The sequence below is a fragment of the Erithacus rubecula genome, assembly GCF_903797595.1.
Source record: "Erithacus rubecula genome assembly, chromosome: 2".
Lineage (NCBI taxonomy): Eukaryota > Metazoa > Chordata > Aves > Passeriformes > Muscicapidae > Erithacus > Erithacus rubecula.
The window spans coordinates 63661676-63683929 of NC_136685.1; the positions used below are offsets into that span (position 1 = coordinate 63661676).

Genomic DNA, 22254 nt, shown 5'->3' on the forward strand with positions numbered 1-22254 from the left:
TAGGAGTGTCTGCAGAGCCTGGCCCAAAACATCCTGAACAGGAGGACTCAAATGGACCATAACTTACATTCCTAAAGTTATACATCTACCTGTCTTTACCTGTAACAGTTTATATTTACCATTCAAACATGGCCAAATTCTACAAGCTTTCTTCTCAGTGCAGTGCATTATAATAAGCACGGGTGAACTGATGAGAAAATAGATACTACTTCTGTAATTGATACACAGTTAGCTAAAATATGTTACAGATAATTAAAGATATGCTGAAACTGCACATATTTATCTCTCAAAATTAAGTTGATTTTGACATCAGGTATTTACTGAATCTTGTGTAAGTCCACTTCTTTCTTTTTCCTAGGACTTTTGTCATGTTTGGAAGCATTCTTTCACATTTTACCGAGATGATTTCAGGAAATGTCCAACAGTCCTAATGACACAAAGGAACAGCACTTGTAAGTTCACGTTGCAAGAATATGTGAACTGTCTCGGTTTCTTTCAAATACTTGTACATCATATACCTGCAGGCAACACAGCTGAAGATTAAAAAGAGCTGATAGGTTTAAGAGGAGTTTGTGGGATTTTTACTTCTGAGGCAATGAAGATGGCTGCATTGTAGCTATTCTGCTGCATTCTGATTACACTCTTCCCTCAGTGCATTACAACACTGGACACTGTGCTAACACAGCATGCCTGGCCATCAGGCTGGAAACATCACCTGAAAGGACCATTTTCCAGTGTGCACAGCCTGCTACTGCTAAGGCATTCATGCTGAGGCTAGGAAATGTGAACCAACGTCTTGATTCACGTCTCTGCAAGGTTTCCCTCCAAAAGGGATGATTGACCAGATAATTTTAGCTGAAAAGTTCAATAAGGAGTCACAAATAAATATGACCTTCATGAATAAAGAAACATGACCGAGACAAATAATATCTACTGCCTGACCACTGACTAGATAATTCCAAATTGCAAGCTAACATTAAAAGAAAAATAAGAGCAAATACGGAATGCTGTACAACAAGGGCTATCAGAACAAAACGTTTGACTATGTGCCACTTGTTTAAATTGGTTTTGCAGCCATAAGAATGAATGGAAACACCTTCGTGACCCCGGCGCTCGCCTTGCGACGCCAGGGCTGGCCGTGACTGCGCCGGGCGGTGCTGGGCGAACACTCCCGGGCCGGGGCCGCGGCACCGGCACGGCGTTGGGGGTGAGTGGGACGGGGGGCTCGCACCCCTGGGCAGTCCCGCAGCCCCGCCGCCGCTCCGCGCTGTCCCGGCCCCAGCCGGGACCCGCCGCGCTGCTCCAGCCGCGGTGCGCACCGCGGGAAATCTCCCGCGGGAAACCACGCGCGGAGCCCGGCTCCGCCGCGGCCGTCGAGCGCCTCCAGCGCCGCGCCGGCGGCAGGGACGGCTCCGCCCGCCACCACCTGTTACCTGCCGCCGCCTCCGCCCTGCCGGAGCGCAGCGCCCGGGCCCGGCCGCCCCGCCGCGCCCCGCACGCCGCCCCGGCCCCCGCACGGCGCAGCGGGGCGGGGGGAGCGGCTCCGCCACATCCGGGTGCCGCCGCTCGCAGCGCGCATGAGCGGCCGCCCCGCCGCTGCCGGGCCGGGCGCCGCGGTATCGCCGCCGCCGCTCCTCCTGCCCGGGGCGCTGCGCTCCGCGTTGTCAGGCAAGGGGGAGCGACCGAGAGGCGGGGGAGGCTCCCTCCGCGGCAGGAGGAGGAGGAGGAGGATGGTTGTGGGGGCGGGCGGCGGCAGGCGCTGGCAGCAGCCGGGAGAAGCCCCGCTGGTGACTGGCTGGCGGCACACGCAGCTCTAAGGAGGAGGCGGAGGGTGCTGAGCCGAGCCGAGCCGCGGGGCGGGCGGCTGCTGCTGCCGCTGCCGCGGGGGGAGAGGCTGCGGCGGCGGGAGGGCACCGGCACACGCACACACACGCGCGCACGCACGCGGACGGTGACAGCGCGGCTGCCGCGATGTGAGGGGGCAGCGCTGCGCGGTGCGGTGCGGTGCTGCGCTGCGCGGTGCGGTGCGGTGCTGGGCTGTGCGGTGCGGGGGGCGCGGAGGCTCCGCGGGGAGCAGAGGCGAGGCAGCCCGCACAGCCCCGGCGGCGGGCGGGGCGGCCGGGGCGGGGCCGGCTGTGCCCGGGGCGAGCCGCGTTTCCCGGCGGGCAGGGCGCGGGGCGGCCGCGGGCGGTGAGCGTGGGACCGGCGGTGCCGGCGCTCGGTGGGCTGACCGGCTCCTGTTTGCTTGGCTCCAGTCTCCGTCGCCGAGCCCGCGGGCCCCGATGAGAAGCGCCCCTGCGCTGCCGGACTGACGCCTCGCCGCCCTCCCCGCGGACGAGGAGGAGCGCGGCGCCCCCAGCGCGGCCGCCCCTGCACCGCCCTCCCCGGCGGGGGCTCGTCTGCCGCCTGCGGGGCGGGCGGCGCGGCGGTGACAGCGCGGCGGCGGCGAGGCCGGGGCAGCGGGAGCGCCGCCGCCGAGGACCATGAGGAAATTTAACATCAGGAAGGTGCTGGACGGCCTGTCGGCGGTCTCTGCCGTCGCATCAGCGTCGTCCGCCGCGCAGCAGCAGCAGGCGGGGAACCGGGAGACCGAAATCCAGGAGACGCTCCAGTCCGAGCACTTCCAGCTCTGCAAGGTGAATGAGCGCTGCAGCCCCGAGCCGGCGGGCGGCCGGGGAAGGGGGCGCGCCGCCGCGGTGGGCTCTGCGGGCTTTGCTCCTCCGTGCCGACCTCGCCGAGCCTGCCCCCCGCTCCTGTTTACTTGTTTGGATTGATTATTTCGGGCCGAAGACGGGAAGAAAGCGGTGGGTGTAGCTATACAGGTCTTGCTGGATTTCTTTAGTAATTTTTCTTGGTGAGTTTCGGGGTTTGTCGTCGTCTAGGCTCTTTCATGCAAGTAATACTGGCAGTGTTCACTGAGGCTTCGTAGGAAGAGTTGGATGGATGGGGGAAGGAGTGTTTAGCTGTAGTGCAGATCTGATTGTCGCGGTGTTGGAGTAGAAGCCTCTGCTAATGGGCCCGAAGGACAGGGCATCTGTCCCCCGGCATTGTTTGGAAATCATTTATCGTGTTCCTTTACGACTGAAAAAGGCTTTCGATGTTTGTGGTGGTTTCACTGCAGTGTGTTGCCAAGTTGGTGATGCTGCTATTGCAAATCCTATCTAGAGATGAAGTTCCCGTTTATTTATCTGCTTGTGTGTGATATGACAACTGCATTTTGTGCCTGCACACTTCAGAAAATGATGCAGCGAATTAACCACCAGCTGTATCAAGAGGAATAAAAGCTGATTGGAATATCAATACTCATTTTTGTCTTTGCAGTGCACCTATGGCCTAGCTTGACATGGATGGGCTTGTTTGTGGATGCTCCTCATTTTTTTCTGGTATTGCAGGCATTTCTGCTGTTCTCAGGAGTTGGTCATGAAGGATGTGAAGAGCAGAGCTGTTACTAGTTAGACTTTATTCAGTTGTGAAATACAGAGTGTTGTGGGATATTTCTGCAACTTCAGTGAAGTACAAGGAGTATATCAGAAGTTTGCTGTGTGTTTATAAGGTCCTGAAATACCTCTGCTTTAAACTAAAGGCTTAGAAATAAAAAGCTGGCATTTGTATGGCTTAGGATACACGCATTTAGAGTGGAAGTAAGAGTAGGTGGTGCTTGTATTATGTTCTCAGTTCTGATTAATTGCAGCCTGAGAAATTTAATGGAGTCATTGCTTGGTCAATTACCAAATTAGTCTTGGCTAGCCAAAAAAGCTGAATGTGCCCATAGCTCCATATGAAGAAAAAAATCCCATGGTTTAGGGCTTTTGTTTTTGTTCAATGAGGTATATTTTGGTTTTGTCAATTCTGGGGCTGCCTGTTCTGTTTGAGAGAAGTAGAGGGTGAGAGATTGGTTCTGTCGAGCTCAAGTTGCTATGCATTTTCTTCACTGAGCTGAGAGAGGTTGCACTGTCATGTTGGGTCTGTTGCCTTGAAATTTTAAGTGATTCTCAGGAAAGCAAGTCTGGTAATTTGTAATAGTTCTGATGACAGGTCTGGCTTTGTTGCCAAACTTGCTAGGAACATCTCAGATTTTAATAGTTTAGTGTCTTTTTTAGAGCTGAAAATAAGATTACTCAGGGAATGAGGTAGATGTAGAAAAGAAATGCTGAGTTGATACAGAGGAAATGTAAGATTCAAATTAAATTTCAGAAAGTCTGACTGTCATTTGATGCTCAAAGTTGAATGAGTAATTATGACTAAAAAAATCTTTTGTAACTGGTTTGTGTAAGACAGGTGATTTTCTCAGTCTGTGGTTAAATTGCTTTGTAGTTCCTTTTAAAATTGTGATGAATTCAAATAGTAATACTGTTCTCTAACATACAGTCTTGATTCTGTTTATTTTTGGTATTCTGCTTGGCCCATTGTTGCTGCGCTGCTCTGACTTGTCAGACTGTACGCCATGGTTTCCCCTATCAACCTTCAGCCTTGGCATTTGATCCGGTTCAGAAAATACTGGCCATTGGGACTCAGACTGGAGCACTAAGGCTGTATCCTTTTGTATTCTGAAGTGGATTTAGTGCACCTCACAAGTCATGTCTTGATTCAGCTGCTGGAGCCATTCAGAGGTGTGGTGGGAACCAGGTATGCAGGAGGGGAGAAGAACAGCAAGCTCTCTTTGCTGTTGGTGGGTGGCTTGGCTATTCTGGTCGTTCTTTGTGTCAGTTCAAGTTGTGTCAATGATGTGAGGCACGGCTGCTCAGTTGCCATTATCTCAAGGTAATAGATAAATTTTGTAGAGGGTTACTAGTGTGCTGAGAATTTACAGCAGCTGACTGCAAATCTGAAGAGAGACGTGGGCTGAGCTCTGTTTGGTTGTTCTGCTCTATCCTCTGAGGTTGAAACATTCTGTGCTGCTTGGTGAGATGGTGTTTAGTTGGTTGGTTTTTTGTTTTTAGGTAGGGTATTTGGTTGGGCTTTTTGGGGGTGGTGGGCTTATATTTGTTGTGTTTGTTCTTAAGATAAACTTTGTAATGCTCTAGTGACCTGCTACTACTTCTGTGTTGCCAAATGAGGGTTTCAAGTGGGGATGGTAAAAGGTACAGGAGTTTATCTTGCTAAAAGCCTCCAAGTGACTGGGAGAAGCGAAATGAATTTGTGAAGTAAAGCACTAGTAACCCTGCTTATTTTGTTCACTAAAAGTGAACTACCCATATGCTTATAGCCATATGGTACCACAGACATATGTTACTATCCAAGCCATGTAACAACATATGTGTTTAAACTTTTATTTTTAAAAGGTGTCCTGTAGATTCTTTAATCCACACTGCTGTTGCCAGAACTTTTACTTGTCAGCATAAGAGAATGGATTGGATTCTTTGTTGTCCTGCAATTGACCAAATTCTAAACATTATGGGGAAGGCTTAGGCCATCCTGCTAGAGAAATTGACTTAATCCTCTTTAAACTGTAGGTAAATCTAACAACTTCCTCTGATGTTTATATTTGTTTCCAAGTAGACCTTTTTTGTTTCTTTCTGGTATGCTACTCTGTCTGTAAGGTTAATTGCCATAAGAGGGTTAACTTTTAAAAGTTGAGAAACTAAATTTCTATTATGAATTCTCCAGATTTCTTAGCTTAGAACATGAGGAATAGGGCTGATAATGCAATGTTCTTAATGTCATAATTGAAACTACACTTAATTTCATGGATTTTCTTTTTGAAGAGGTTATAGGGTTGACTTAAATGAAGATGAACTGTGTGTGGGTGGTGTTAATTACTCTCCTATTGATAGAGTAGATAAGGAAGCAAAAAGAGACGTAGAACTTGGTTTGGAGGAAGAGATCAAAATGTACCTGTTTAGAGCTTACTCACCTGTAATTTTGGGCAACGTGATGTTGCAGTTTGGATAATGATGACTCAACAAAACCTGTTTCTGGGCACTCATCCATGGCTACACATACCTGTGAATACTTGGAGTGTGAATTGCTTTCTAAATAATTGAGAGAAATACTGCAAGATTGGGAAGAAAGCATTACTGTGAGAAAATGCAGAAAACTGTTTTCTAAAGGAAGGGAAGAAGTTTCATGCAGAGGCTGAAATGTTAGTGCTTCTCTAACTTGATGAATATGCTTCTTAGTGCTTTGATACAGCTCCTGAGTCTTGGAAGAACTGGTTAAAGGCCCTTAGTTGATAGGGTACCCCTGTAACCAAACAACACTGCAGCATTTGTATCTCCTGTCATTATCTCCTCTTTGTGATGGAGAAATGAAGGCAGAAGGAATAGACTTAGACATATTCCCAATGTGAAAGCAGCCTCTTGCTTTCTGCTGGTTTGAGAACAGGGGATAAGAGTGAGGCTTGCAAGAAGTGCTTATTTCATTCTATTGCTCAAAGATAGAGCCTCAGGATGCTTTGCCTGCTAAAGTTTTTATGAATAATAAATTGCGTGCAAGGTTTCATTAAAGTGGGAGCCACTTACTCTTTAAAGCTGCAAAAGTGTTTTTAATTGAAATGAGGTATGGACTAGAAAGACTGAGTGTCAGTAAAGTGTTATTCATTGAAAAATCATAAAAGTGCAGTGGAAGTCAATCCTCATTTTCTTCTGTTTCCATGTTGTGAAATTATAGCAGTAAAGGAAAGATAGTGTTTCTTTTGTTGCCTACCAGCAAATGGGAGTAGTTTATTAGTGTTTTCCTTGTGCCTTCATGTATAGGTACATCTTTTTATGCTTTCTGTTGACAAGTAATCAATCTGAGGAACGGGGTTTTTTGGAAAGGGTATTAAAGGTAAAATATTCTTAAATCAAGGAGTGAGAACCTGTTGAGATTTCATTAATGTGTGAGGAAAATAATGTAGCAGTCTTGATTTGGATTTGGGCTGTTTATCAGATAACCTCTTTACAAAAGTTCTCTGTATTTGGTCAGTCTTCAAGCTGGGTATTTTAAATTCCAAACCAGTATTGGTCAGAGCACGTTAATGTGAGGAGTTTTCTAAATCACACTCTTATCTCATTCTTCTTTAGGACGACTCCGTAATCACTACTGGAAGAACAGAGAGAGTTCTTATACGAAATGTTTGCAGTACTGTTAAAATTATTTGTAAAAAATAGAACAGAAGATTTTTCTGAAGAATCAAAATCTCACAAATACACTGCCAGTTCAATGACACTGTCTATCTTAATGGATAAATATAAACATCAACACTGTATTGAAGTCTCTAAATCCACAAAGTAATTGTAAAAGTGGAGGTACCTAAATTACAGGTGTCATGTTGCACTAATGGGATTAGGACTTACTACTCTGTTAACATTTTTTGCATCTAGGCTTGATTGGTGTAGTTGGTAACATAGTGTGTCAGAGGGGCAACTTTGCCATTTTGTGCCCGTAAGCAGCAGCTGGTTCTAGATCCTGTAGTTTTAAGAGGGAGAGAAGTCTAAAAATACTGGGAAGAGACTGCTTTTAATGTAAAATGCTTTTAATGTAAAACTTTAACCTTATGAGTCATGAAAGTTAGTTTGGGATTATTCACTGGTTTAACTTGAGCTGTATGTCCCTTGTATTCATTTAAAAAAACCTTGATTAGTTACTAAGAAACATTCCATCTCTTATTTAGCTAGGAGATTTAAAACCAAGCTTTTTGGAGGCAGACAGATCCTTAATTAGAGAAGTATTTCCCCACTCCAAAAAGAACATGTTTAGCAATTAATAACAAAAGCTCTGTTCTGTTCTCAGCTATGAACAGCAGCTTGGTTTCTTTATGGTGCATAAGGAAAAATTACAAAATGAACAGCTGAATAGAGTAGAAACCTTGATCAGCCTGATGTGGCCCTCTTCCTGATGCTAGGATCTGTTAAAAACAGTTTAGCTGTTGGATTCTGTTTTCTCTGCTGCAAGGGAAATTGAGGAATGAGGTAGACACAAAGGCAGAAACATTGTGCTGAGTGCCATAAAATCCTAAGTGATTTCTTGCAAGTAGTGGCACTCACCTGGACATGCTTGTCCAGGTATTCCTCTGAGTTTGTGGTGCTGGTTGGAGGATACTTGTTCCAGCTGTTTGAGGTGTGAGTCTTGGCTCGTGGCCTGCTTTTTTTGTGTGGCAATTTTGCCTCAGGCTCCCTCTCCTGTGTGCTGGATTTTTATAGATGTGATCCCCACAGGGAGCAATTGTGCTCGCTATTGATTTCAAGATGCTATGGTCAGTATAAGCTGCTGGTGGCCTCTTTTGTCACTGCAGGTCAGTATCTTTGGTTTTCTCCATACTGGAAGGGATTTAGCTACTGTTACCAGGGTGGATTTCACCCTTTCATTTGCTGTTGCAATGTGTGTGATATCAAGTAGCTAAAATTGATCTATGCTTTGCTTCTTTCCTGTGCATACCTGAACCATTGCAGTAGGACATGTAGTCCTTAGTCTTAAGAAAGTTTTGTGCATAATTGGCTGTGGTTTCTTTTCCCAGCAGATATCCAAACCTTCTAATGAGTTAGAGTCCAGTTTATATGCTCAAGGTTTAACTTGGTGTAATCGGTTGGACTTTACCCCATGACATCTGACAGTGCTCAGTGTCATAAGTAATACCCTGCTTCTGTGCTCTTCATTGCTTCTGCTCTTCTACTTAGAAGGCCCTCTGGAAGCCAAATGTGATCTGAGCAGGGGGTGTGTAAACACTGAAAAGGCTAGAGAAAAACATAATCAACTTCTTCAGGATTTTTTTTTTTTTTTGCCTTTAGGATGGTGTTTCCTTAGAAGTTTTAAGTCCAGGGCCCTGTACAATTAATAATAATAGTCAGATGACCTTATTTGTTTGCTTTTATGAGGTAGAATAAACTTCAATGCTATAGCATAAATATTGAAGGGATTCTTCTGGTCCCTGCTGTTTGACTGCTCCATCTTAAATAAGTTTCTGCATTTTTCTGCACTTTAATTTCTCTATAGTAAAACTAGGACAATATATGAAATTAGATGGTTTGTGGTAGTCCCTCAATATGAATGCAATATCTACTGCTGCTTCATGCCTTAAAAATACACATTTGTATGAAGTTCAGCCTCTCCCCTAATAGAGGGAATTCTAGAAAGGAAGACAATTTTCACTAGAAATAACTGAGAATGGAGGGAATACCTGTAGAATACATGTAGTACCTTCCACACAGACCAAATTGTGCCTCCAACTATTTATTCCCAAGCAGAATAGATTATTTAATTCAAGTTGGCTTTTTTTTTTCCTCTTGCAAACCAAGTTCACAGGAAGGAGAAAAATTAGATTGTTCATTATTCGGTCATTAAAAATCTGAAGATTTCAATTGTCCTGAATGTAAGTATCTGTTAATTTCCCCACAGTCTTTTCAGCACTAAAAGATGACTTATGCTAGAAAATGGCTGAAGTTTTTATGTGTTAGGGCTTGTTTTCTGTGATTTCTGTTCTCCAGCCTTTTTAAGAACTCACTTGTTTTTTTTTTGTTTTTTTTTTTTTTTAAATCAAAATATCTCAAAAGCTTGAGTATGTGATTCCATGCAGTTCCAGTCAGTTTCTAATGATGTGCTTGTAGCAGCATCCAGATAATTTTGCTGTAGATGTATACTACAAGATTCAAGCAATTTGGTGAATTCTCTGAAGCTCTAACAAAATACCATTTCCAAGTTGTGATGTGATTATATCCATTAAAATTGCTTCTCCTTTGGATCATTTAGACTTTGAAATGCAGCCTGACTGATTTTGTTACTTTTGGAAACACCAGCTTGAGATATTTGTGTGTTGGGGCTTTTACTTTTTGAGTTGGTTTTTTTTTAATGAAGTAGTTCTATACCTGCTCTTTGTTCTCTGTAGTAGCTCTACACTGGCAGTAGGACAATGACTGGAGTTGTTTAGAGTATGCAAAGATTTCAGTTTTTTAAACAACATCCAGCTGAAGTTGGCACATCTTCAAGTGGGATGCAGAACCTGAGTGATCCTTTCTGACCTAAATTACTCTGTAATTCTGATGATTTGGTGAATACACCAAATTTGAACTGAACTACTTTCGTGCATGGTCAGGGTATTTTGGCACTTGAACACTGCAGAAAATGGTCTCAACCCTTGTCAGTAGTGTTCTGGAATTTGAACAAATATGCCTGGTTTGGGAAGAGTACTTTGGTAAAGCTGTAGTGTCATGTCAGTGAGACACTGTGATTAATTGTTGAGAAAATATTTATTATCTACCTTGCCACTCAGTTCACACAGAGTAGTTTAAACAAGAAAACTACTTTGCTTAAAGCAGATGTTAATCTTGTCACATTTCCATTTCTTTTAACACTACTGCATTTCTTGTAGTATTGCCCAGTACTTTGTTCAGATGGCTGTTGTTATCTTAGTGAAAAATTCTCATCCTCTAAATTAAGAAAATCAGCTATTTTTGGGTATTATGAAATGAAATAAGGCCAAAATGGCAAGGTGAGGCATGCACTTCCTAAAAGTGCATGGAATTAAAACAACTGAGTCCTACACAGAACAGCTTTGACAGAATTCTTTATAATAAATAGGATGGTGTTCTTTTTAAATCTGTGGATTTACTTCTTAGGAAACTTAGTGTGCTGGTTCTGGCTGGAGTAAACTTATTTTTCTTCACAGTAGCTGTGTTTTGGATTTATGCTGGAAACAGTTGTGATAATGAGGGAATGTTTTCCTTATTGCTGAGCAGGGTTTATACAGAGCCAAGGCCTTTTCCTCCTCTCACTCCACCCTACCAATGAGCAGCCTGGGTGTGCACGAGTAGTTGGGAGGGGACACAGCCCAGGACAGCTGACCCAAGGGATATTCTATGACCATGTGGTGTCATGCTCAGGATATAAAGCTGGAGAAAAAAAAAAAGGAGGAAGGGGTTTTTGAAGTGGTGGAGTGAGTCTTCCCAGATCATCGTTGCATGTGATCGAGCCCTGCTTTCCTGGAATTGGCTCCTGCCCACCCACAGGAAACAGTGAAGGAGTTCCTTGTTTTGCCTTGCTTGTGTGCGGGGTGGTTTTTGCTTTTTCCATTAAACATTCTTTATCTCAAACCATGAATTTTCTATCTTTTCTAATTTTACTTCCTCATCTAACCAGAGGGAGTGAGCAAGTGTCTGTGTGGAGCCTAGTTGCCAGATGTAGTTAAAGTGCAACAATCCTTTATGACACCCAACGTGCAGCTCAAAGATTCGGGATAACATCAGGTTTGACTGGGATGTGCTAGATTGAATTTATAGCTGTAATTGCTGATTAGCTATTAATTGGCAGGTGCTTGTCAGGAGCCTTGCTTGCCTGCCTGTACATTAGAGTCTAGTGCTCATTAGTGTCTGGGTTTTGCTGTCACTGCTGCTGTGCTGCTTTATCACCTCTCGGTGCTGTGCCTGGGAACATTGTGATAAAGCAGTGGTGATGTGCTGGGGCTGGCAGGTGGCCAGGGACTCTCTGTGTGTCTGTGCTGCTGGCCTGGGCTGGCTGGGACTGTGCTGTGAGCTCCACTCAAAGGGACCTGACCCGTGGGTGAGTCCAGGGGGCTACAGGTGGATCTGGAAGCGGCTGTGGCTCTGTCAGTGCAGCAGAGGGAATGCCTCTGCAGGGATGGAGCCCAGGGAGAAGCGTGTGCTGCAGGAGGTAGATACTGACACATCAGTGCCTGTGGATAAATCCATGCTGGAGCACCTGAAAGTGTGTGGCCATGGATAATCCCACATCAGAGCAGGTATTCCCCTGGAAGGACTGCAGCCATGGGTAAAGCCACATTAGAGCACGTTTATCTCTGAAGGGACTCTGGGTAAGGCCATGCTGCAGCAGCTGTGGCCGTGGGGAAGCAGCAGGTCTTTCATTTGGAGCATTATTGCATATACTTTAATTCTATTAATGCAACTTCTAGTAGTGATTTCCTTTCTTCAAAAATACCTGAAGTATAACTGTATTAAAACTCATACTGTAATTTACAAAAGTGAACTTTACAATGAAAACTTCCCCCTAGGTATTTTACTGATAGAGCAGAAACTTAATGGATATAGCCTTGCAGCTTCAGACTTGCTTGGTGAGCATGGGGAAGGAAATATTTGGAAAGTATGAAAAGCTTGTGAGGCTGCAGGTTACTGTAGCACTAGCATAATTTGTTTCCTTGTACCACTTTGCTATTTGTGAAACTGAGGTGGTATATAGATTGTGTGATCTGGTGAAGTTAGGCTAAACTGTAATAGGAAATTGGATGACTGGGGCCCAGCCTAGGCTTTACAGCTTGTGGTACACTGCTCAATTCACTAAGATCCTAATTCAACATTTTACTAGATTTGTTATTTCTTGATCACTGTGGAGTGGCTTTTAGAACTGAAGTAGCATTGTTGCTGCAGGAGATGACACGGGCAGTTCTAGTAAAGTCACGTCTGGAAGAGTAGAAGCAGCTTAAGATTTGAGACGTGATAAAGAAAATGAAGGCACAAATCAAGGTTGCAAACCCTTCATAACAAAACTTTGATAGAAATTTTGTGGCTGCATTAGGCTTCTAAGTGTCCAGGTCCCTTTGTTATACAAAGGTTTCAAAAGGCAAAGATAAGTGTTCTTACACAATAAGGTGACTAGAAGTTGACTTATCTATGTAGAACCTCAGTGAAAAGCAGAATAAAACTTGCAAATGATTGCATTCAGTATGAAGATAACTAGAACTGTAAAACATGGATTTTGGGAACAGTTCACTTTGCTCTTGGTCTTAGCTATCTGGTATTGGTTTTACATTTTGAAAAATATTGGAGTTCCTAACAGTTTTGAGAGAGTTAATACTGTGGTACGTCTTTAATCTGCTGGGGTTTCCTTCTTCCTCTTGCTGCTCTCAATGTGTCTATCTTAAAGTGTACCATCAAACTGATCGTAGGTTTTTTTGAAAAATTGTGGTTCTTGATCCTGCAAAGTTCATCTCCTTAAGTAGACAAGACTGCTTTCCCAGAGATGTAATTCTTTGACATGTAGTAATTTGTTTGCCAGCCAGAGGAATATGTTTGTGTTACTTTTGAGGCAAAGCCACATTGCTTACCCACTGCCTGTGTGCTGTCTGCCAGCAGCTTTTGGACTTCCCTTATTTTGCTGACCCATAAGTTTCAGTTGTGGTCTTGTAATTGGTACTTGAATGCCAGTCAAGTGTAGCCTCGTAGTATTAATGATAACTTAGTGACCCCATCCATGTCAACACTTCTATCACAGGCACTTGGTAATTGTACAGCTTACATGTTTATTGAAGGAAGCCCTAAGTTACTACCACTGTTGACTTTCAGTGCAAATACAGGTGAAGGTCGAATGACATGATTTAAATCTCTGTCAGTGATATTTGTGTGACTGAATTTAGACACATTAAAATAATGAAGGTCTTGAAAACAGCTGAAACAGAAATATTTCAGAAGAGAGGGGTGGTAGAGTGGTATAATGCCTTATTTAGTAAATTTCTAAAACATGTAGCAGTTCTGTCAGCCCCTGGGGACTCATACTGAATCTGATTCCTTGTGATTTTTACAATGCATTTATGAAATTACTTCTTCTGTGGCTATTGTTTAGTTCTGGCACATTGATGTTCAGTTTAAGACTGACACAAATTAGAACCATTTTGTCTTCCACTTGAAAATCTCTCCTTTTAAGAAATTCTAAAACTGACTTTGTGTTGAGATCTGCTCAACTGAATGACATCCTTGGTCTGTGTACTATTTATTTTAACTTAATCACTTTATGCGATGATTCACTGTATTTTGAATCCCTAAGCTTTGCTTAAACAAAAAAAATCTAGTTATTGATAGTATTTGTATTGAGGCAACTATATCAATTGCTGAATTAGGATTGATTTTAATATTGTATTAATAAAAAAAATAAATTCAATATCAGGAGTAGTCTTGCCTAGTCTTCCATCTATAGTCTTAGTATTCTTGGATTAAGCAGTTCTAATCTTACATCTTTTACTTGAAAGATTTGGGATTTTTTTTTTTTATTGTTTTTCAAACACTTGGAGGTTTTTCTTTGCTTTGAAATTTATTTCAAGTGGCAAGAATAGTGAAAGTAGGTGAAACTAGTAATGTGTGTCTGCAAGTACAGAAAACAAAGTGCTTTTAAGAAATGCTAGGTTCACAGAATGGGTAAAGTTGGATGTGGCCATGGAGGTCATCTACTGCATCCCCCGTGCTCAAACTGATCCTGCTAGAGCACATGACTCAGGGCTGTGTCCAGATGGCTTTGTCAAAACATAAACCCAGAAGTTTTTGTAATCATAATGATGCAGGTCTTGTGATACTTGAAAAAGGGCAGTCTGAAGTGTTGCAGTTTGCCAAATCAATTCTTTAATGCTGTTGTACAGAGAGAAGTTTACAGCTTGATATAAATAATTCAAGGCTACTTTATTTGCCAGTTTTGCTAAATGTCTGGAATTTTGTTTCATAAACACCTTAAAAAGGTAGTAACAAAACCTGATTTATGTTTAGGAAATCTGAAGCTTAATTTTCTTCTAGGATTGACATAATATAACAGCTGTGGCCGCTGCTTCCATGTTCACTTTAAGTCTTTAGGCTGTCCCACTCAAACCACACAGTGCTCTTACAAGCAGTGCTGGTGGAAAGTGGAGGTAGGTTCTCCACCAAGAAGGCAATAGATTAAACTAACCCTTTTCCGAGGTATCTCCCACGAATTTTCCAAGAATTAATTGTCATTTCCTGCTTTATATTCTTGTGTAAACTCCACAGGGGTTTAACTTTGGAACTTTGTAAGCCAGAGAACTAAAGAGAGGGTGTGGATCCAAAGGAAGCAATACATTTGTAGTTCTGCTTAGTGAGCTATTATTTTATTTTGTGTGATTCATATTATTTAAGCCTCTTGAAGCTGCTCCTGGTTTGTACTCTGTATGTGTGCAAGTAACCTTATTAGATTTTTACTTCACATGATAATGGTAAATGCAACACTTCAAGAGTAGACAACTAAAGTGATAATCCAGCTGGTGTCCAATAGTTTCTACTATAGGCCTCCCTCTTTCCCAACTAGTAACAATAATTCGTAGTCAGTAGCAGCAGATGGACAAAACCTATTTGAATTTTCCAACTTGCTCATTAGGGAAAAAGATGGAATGCTAATTTTTCTTTGTGATCACTTAATGTTCAATTTATAGTATTAGCATGCCTTAGTTTTTTAGCATATGCTCTATCCAGTCATACTGCCTTGTTAAACAGAGCAGATGTTCATCTTCACAGTTGAAAAATATTCTTAACTGGACTTTTCAATGTTGATGTTGGAGGTACAGTTACTAAGCTTTGGTGATGCTTATTAATATGGAGAATGGACTGCAAAACAATAACTTGCTTGACATTCCCTTTTGTATGTGTTCCAAATCTGTGTAGTAAACTGATGTACTAAGATTACCTCCACAGTCATCCCTAAATGTTAGATAAAAAGGCAAGTCGCACACACACATACTTAAAAAAAAAAAGCTAGCACGGTGAATATGTCCTCATTCTTTAACATAATAAGGTGGGAAATATGGCCTTTTAGAAATCATGGTGAGTTACTAACGGGGAAGGAGAGAGATCAGGTAGCCTACATGTCAAAACCAATGTTAGTAATTGCTTGTTGGTCATGTCCCCATGTTTTCATAAGGGCTGTTGGACAAAGGAAATAGAGTTCAAGTAGCAGCCACTGATAAAGAATACTACCATTTTCTTAAAAATTCTTTTGTACTTCTCTATCTTCAGTTAAAAAAATAAAATAAAAACAACAACAAAAAACCAAGCAACTAAAAAAGGGTATAGGTCCAAGTTTTTTTTCAATTACCCCCAGTATATGTGGCCACCTAGGATGCGGCTGTTATACCTGTTTTCTTACAGACCTGGTCCAAATATTGTGAATAAAGTCCCAATTATGTTAATAGTTAAAGGGTTAGTAAAAAAAAAACAAACGGGGAGGCAATTTCATTTGTACATATTCTAGAAGAGAGGCAGCAGGAATTAACTTTTGCAATATTGTTTCTTACCTGAGTAGTAGAGGACAAAAACTACTTTTGAAATCTGGCAGTTTAAAATATTTTTTCCATGTGAATACTCTGCCAATAATTTCCAGATCAAATGAATGGTGTTCTGGTTTAAAAAAAAAAAAAAAAAAAAAAAAAAAGGGAGGAAATGGCATTTTCTAAACGAACTTTATTGACTTCTGATGATCTGTTCTTTCTATTGGCAATTCCCAATGAGAGAAGCAGCACAATCAGATAATACTGACAGTGAAGTTTGGTTTCAAAATATTTAGGAACTGTGGTTTTATATCATAACATATAACCAAAAGTAGTCTTCATTTCAATTCAGTTCTTCATATTGTTATCTTTTTTTTTTTTTTTTTTGACACAACTTACAGTTTACTTAACTTTTCTGTTTTGTTAGTAAGGAAACGTCTTTACTACTAAAGCTAAAAATTGAGATGCCTGAAAAGGAAGAAAATGTATTAATGGTAAAAGTTAAATGCCAAGGCTGTTGAAGTGGTGAGTTTATCAAGGAAGCTGCTGTGCAGACAGGAGTGTGATGATCACGCTGTGATCTGAGAATGTTCTCTGCCTTCAGTTTTTTGTCTGCAGCGGAAGTTACTGTTGCAATGCGAACACAGTGCTGGGCAAGTTCAGAAAACAATGCCCTTGAGTAAGTTTTAAAGGAGAAATGCTACTTTGTGCCTTTCCTCAGTGGTCACACAGTGCTACCAGAGTAATTGTAACCAATTTGACAAAGAAGATACTGCTAATGCTTGCTATTTTCATATACAGAGTAACAGACTGGCATTTCTAGAAGTATAATCTCATTTGCTGTAGAAAAGACTGTAATCTCACTTGTTTATACGAAGAGACTACTCTTGCAAAATATTTCTGAAATTTTATTTCTTGTCAAACTCGAATTATGCAATTACAATACAGGTAAAATAGTTAAACATGTAGTTTGAAAGCTTTTTCCATGTAGTTCATTCTACAAAAATACCACCCTAAAATTTTCAGAATAACAGAGGATTGTCTACCTGTATTTATTTGCTGCAGTACAGACAATAACTGTAAATTATACAACTGTAGTTAATTTGGGGGAAGTTCACGTATTATTAAATTAAACTCAGTTGTGCCTACTTGTTGTTAGTGTTGTTGTCTTAGAGTTTTGATGGACAATGTGTAAAAATAATCAGTGTAAGTGCATTCTGTATGAATGATGCTGAACTGCTATAAATATATAATTTTCTGCTCCTAAAAAAATGTTAGATATATTTAGTAATCTAAAGTATCCTAGTAGCTCAGTGCTGCCCATAGCTATTATTTGGCATATCTCTGGTTGTCTTTTTTATGAGTTCTAATAAATGCCATTCAAAGTATTAATTTTATTGATGTTTGACTGGAATACATGGGTCAGTCTATCATGGTGTTTTTTACTTTAGTGGCAACAAGCCACTAATTAATGTTTCTTTCTTAATTTTTATTTGAGGAGATGATATTGTTTCTTTTATAGTTGCTGTTTTGTCTTATTAGAAGTTGTTGGGTAATAGGAACAATTTCTACTTTTCCTTTGAAATCTCATCTTTAAATTTTTCAGCATCTCTGTGACTGCTTTCTTTCTGTCAGAAAATAATTCTTAAGAAACACTTATTTTAGTTTTTCAGTTGTGCTTTATAGTATAGTTCTTTTTTAGTAGAATTAATTGTAGCTCTTGTCCATTAATAGTTTCCAGGAATGTAACTATCCTGTGTCTCTGGTGATCTGGGGTGAATGATTTAACTCTTTTTCTCTGCTTCAAGAGAATCGAGTCTGTGCATGGATGTGGTTTGTGAGGAGGACTAAAGCTTGATTTTGTTGAACTGTTTTTGTCCTCATTCTGAGGTCTTGTGCCTGGCAGTGAATTTGAAGACTATTTGTTCTCTGCAGACTCACCAGGTTTAGAGAGTTGAGCAGACTAAGTGTGTGAGGGAAAAAAATGAGGAGTAATCAGACTTCATGTTGCAGTGCCTAATGTATCAATTGGGAACTTTTATAGTCCTTTGTTACAAAAGAAGTAGGGATGCTTTGCAGCCAAAACACTTTCAGATTTGTAATGCTTCAAAGAAGTGAAGTGAATTTCCATGCAGTTAGCCAGAAAAGGCTCCTTAGCTTTTTCTCTTAATACATATGTGACTTGAATTTTGTTCTGGTGGAGTTCTTTGCCATCAGGAAGTCTAATGCTCTTCTTGTTGTTTTTTGGGGGGTTTTTTTGTTTGTTTTTTGGTGTGTGAGTTTTAAATTTACACAGAGGTACTGGCCACTGTAAATATACAATGGGATTATTTGTTCCTGTTTTCATTGCTATTCTGCTGTGCTGACATTTGAAAGAAGAAATAAACCTTAAACAGTATGTTGTAAAGGTAGTATTTATTTTCTTCAAACTTTTCTAGTGGAATCTTGGAAACAGTAGTTTTCCTCCATGCATTTTTTTTTCCTAGTAAATGTTTGAGGAGCACCACAGCTGACTTGTCTGACACATCAGCTCAGATGTTTACTGTTCCAGCCTATATTTGAGCCTCATATGTTTTTTGTTCCTAACCATGGAGAGTACACATGAAACTTCCAGTTTACAGTTTCTAGTTGTAGCTGGCTGTCAATTACATCTCTTTTTCTATCAGATTTTTGATGGAAGGTGTTATAGAAGTGAATTTCCAAAACTAATTAATTTCATTTTCTCTATTGCTGAGTAGAAAAAGCTATCTGATACTCAAAACATTAAACCAAATATTTAATCAAAAAACATTAAACAATGAATTACACAGCATAAATGCAGGTCTGAATTGATGGGGCTGCAATGCCACATTAATTTTAATGATCTGGATTTGGTGCTTAGAAACTATCTTGAGGTTGGATGAGAAGTCCTGTTCCAGTCAATGCTTTTCTTTTGTCTGAGCCCTTGGATATTTTCATGTTATGGCATTTCTGAAATGTCCTTTTTCACAGCTGGAATCTTCCATAGTGAAGGTAGGAAACCTTCTCTGTTTGACATTTGTAACTTCAGACTTTAACATTAAAACATCACTAAAGCTCTGGACTGTAGTGATAGTCTGCCTCAAATAACAAGTGATTTTTTTTTTTTTACTTTTTTTTTTTCCTTTTTAAGTTTTCTTTATGGGGTAGTACTATGACTAGTGGTGATGATCAAAGGTTTTTGTTTTGTTTTTAAATTGGCATAATTGGTAGGTTTTATCTTTTACCTAAACAGCAACCATTTCACTTTCTTTTAAGCAGTTCTTGTGTAAACATGTTGCTGAAGATTCCAGTAAGATCCAGATTGCTTAAAAGGAATTCAAACTTCCTTGGTTTTTTACTTCAAAAACAGTCACTTTGTAATAATAATAATAAGGTAATAATTTTGAGGAACCTGGCTATTTTTTTTTGTTCAAGTATATCTTTGTGCAGACTTGCTCTTTACATTGCTTTCTCTTTACCATGGTAAAAAAAGTGAAAGGAGCAATGGAAATGTGAATGTGTTCTCTTGGCACCTGGGGAGCAGGGTGGTAGTTAAGGAGATGGAAGTGATATGTGGAAAGGAAAACCTCTGCTGTTTCTGCAGCTTTTCTTTTACTATGTGAGAAGTGTATGCAAATACTTAAATTTCTTTACAAACCCAAACCCCTGAAGTTCTCCTTGCTCCTAATAAATCAGAGATCTAACTATAGACCTTCAGTACTTGTATTTTTTCTTAAGATTGTCTTATTGGTGCAGAAATATTGGCAGATACTTCTGTTAAGGTGCAGGATTGTGGGAGAAACTTGGAAGTTCTAAGCAGCATAAATAGCCCCTTTGTGTCTTTGAGGGGCTTGAAACAACAATTTGCTTTATTTGACACTTCTTCAAGTTCCCTTAGAACTGAAATGGTTTCAGTTATGTGAAGTGAGCTGTGATATATAGATATATATTATTTTGGATACTTTCATCTAGAGGAAAGACAGACATTTTCACTGTGAAACTTGCTACTGTATGACTCAATCTTTTATTACTATTACATGCATGTTGTAACTCCTGAAATTCTTCCTGTGACTGCACAGAGCCTGTATTTTAGGACATTGAGGTAATGCTTTGAATGGGACATGGGCCTAATCTGGGTTTCCCCCCTCTTGCCAGTTTCCTTTCTCCCCTCTTTTCAGCTTCATATTTTCATGAAATTTATGGCAAAGTATTATCTCAAGACTTATTCCTCTTCAGTCAAAGTTGATTGAAATAGCTCTTCAGACTCAGATTATTTGTTCTGCTAGTAAACCAAACATTCTTGTAATAGCAGGGCAGATAAGCACTGCCTGAAGTGTCAGACATCACTTAGAATCTGACAGGCACTGGAAGTAAAGTGAATAAGAAATGAGGAGATTTTCTAAAGTATCAGAAAAAAATCACTGAGGCTATAGTTGCAAGGTAATACCTTCCCTCCATTTCATAGTTAAAGTATTAGGAAAAACTGAAGGAAAGATGTATAGTGTAAATACCTTGGACTGCTTTGTCTGTTGATGATCTGTTTTCCATCTTGTTATAGTCTTGAATTGGGCCTTGGGTACTTGGAAATCTCATAACACTTTTGAATTATCCACTTCCTAGTGCTAAGAAAAACCCTTGGCTTTCTGAAACTCACAGCTTGTCCAAAACAGTAGCTCAGTATTTATACTCCCGTGGAAACTCCTGAGCACTGGCCAGTGGTGCATTTCTTGGGAAAGGACCCATCTGAAGTCCTTAAATACACTGAGAAGGTGCAAACTGCAGGATCTAATTTGGCACCTGCAACAAATTTTAAGAGAAGAGTTAAAATGGAATGAGTAGAGTTATTCTTAAGACTATGCTTTACAACTTAATAATATTCAAGAAACATGTTTTAATGGCAGTTTTTAAATGTGGCAATTTAGGTTTTGTGAGTGGCCACTTATCTTTCTGACACTTAAAAAAAAATCAGGCTGAATAATGCAAAACATTTACAATTGATGTTGTGCTAGTGCATTAACTTTTAAAAAAATTATCACTGTGCATTTGAGGAGATGTGAATTAATGTTGCATAAGCATCTCCTAGGGACTGTGTCAACCTTTCACTAGTCTGTGTCTGGTTGGATTTCTGGTAAATACAAACCAAAAAAACATTACTTTATGCAATACTGGTATGTAGCTATTTTTGTGGTGTTGAGCCCTGTAATAGCAGAAAGGCCTCAACAACATAGCTTAGTATAATTACAGATATTTCCACAAAACAGTAATTTCTTTTAATGTTTTAGCATGTATTTTTCCATGTTCAATGAAAAGCCTGAAAAAATGCAGGGCACTCTAGTGAGTGAGCATTGGTTTTGCATATTTAATATAAGAGTTCTAGCTCCATGGTATGCCCTGTTTATGCGAGGACATTGTTTCCTCTCTTGATTTTTGTGGAATAGTGCCATCTACTGAGTTGTTGGAATTGTACCTTGGTTTTCATTTGTGGTGGTATTTTTGAGCAAACCTCTAAAATGGTCACTGCTCTTGATAGTAGTGAAATACTAAGTTTCTCAGTCTTTTGGTGATATGCAAAACTAAAAATTAATCTAAAGTGGGACCTGAGGAGGCTTAAAGGTAAGATAAAATGAAAAACACTGTCTCAGTGTTATAAAATACTTAAAGTAGCACTTAAAGGATAACTTTGATTGCTCACACTTGAGGCTAATTAAAAAAAATTAGTGTCATTTTGAATGAGATTATTTAAGAAGTCTCTACTTCTGCTTTGAGGAGATGAGGGAAACTGTGACCCAAGAACTGTTTATTCCATTATGTTTGAATTACTAGGGTTTAGGGATTGCTAGCTGAAATACTTAAAAAAGCATCAGCAGCTTTTTGTGATGCTATGCCTGTCAACATCACATGGGGTATTTGGAAGGTCTTTCAGTTTGTGACTGCTATAAGTCTGGGGACAGATTGTCATATCAATTTGGTATAGACAGAAGAGGTAAACTTGTACATGCCACCTGGATTTGGGATCTAAGTATCTCCATCTTACCTATGCCATAGAAGTGTTGGTACTTCTAATCCTTGTCCCACTTAGTACTTCAACAAGTGACTTTGCTGGTAGCTACTTCAAAAAGCTGTGTAAGCAGAAATATGGTATACCTGCATCACTGTATTGATAAAACTTCCAGTGCTTCACCTTTCTTCAGAAGGGTGTTTGGAAGAGGAAGTTATTTCCATCCTCAGTACGATGATGCAGAATTGGGAAGTAGTGGGAAGTAGAAGGGTAGGTTAAACCTCATCCACAAGTTGAGTGTTGAAGGACTGAATCCAAAGGAAGGAGCTGA

The 22254-nt window shown here is 40.7% G+C and overlaps 1 protein-coding gene across 11 annotated transcripts in view; it reads left to right on the forward strand.

Moving 5' to 3' along the window:
- Positions 1 to 2345: 2345 nt before the first annotated feature.
- The window catches only part of STXBP5 (syntaxin binding protein 5), a 100121-nt gene continuing 80212 nt past the window's right edge, over positions 2346 to 22254 (forward strand). For all 11 annotated transcript variants that reach the window (XM_079328220.1, XM_079328212.1, XM_079328216.1 and 8 more), the window contains exons 1-2: positions 2346 to 2636; positions 4435 to 4532. In XM_079328220.1, the coding sequence (XP_079184346.1) occupies positions 2484 to 2636; positions 4435 to 4532 (251 nt within the window). In that variant the 5' untranslated portion in view covers positions 2346 to 2483. The remainder of the gene's footprint in view (positions 2637 to 4434; positions 4533 to 22254) is intronic.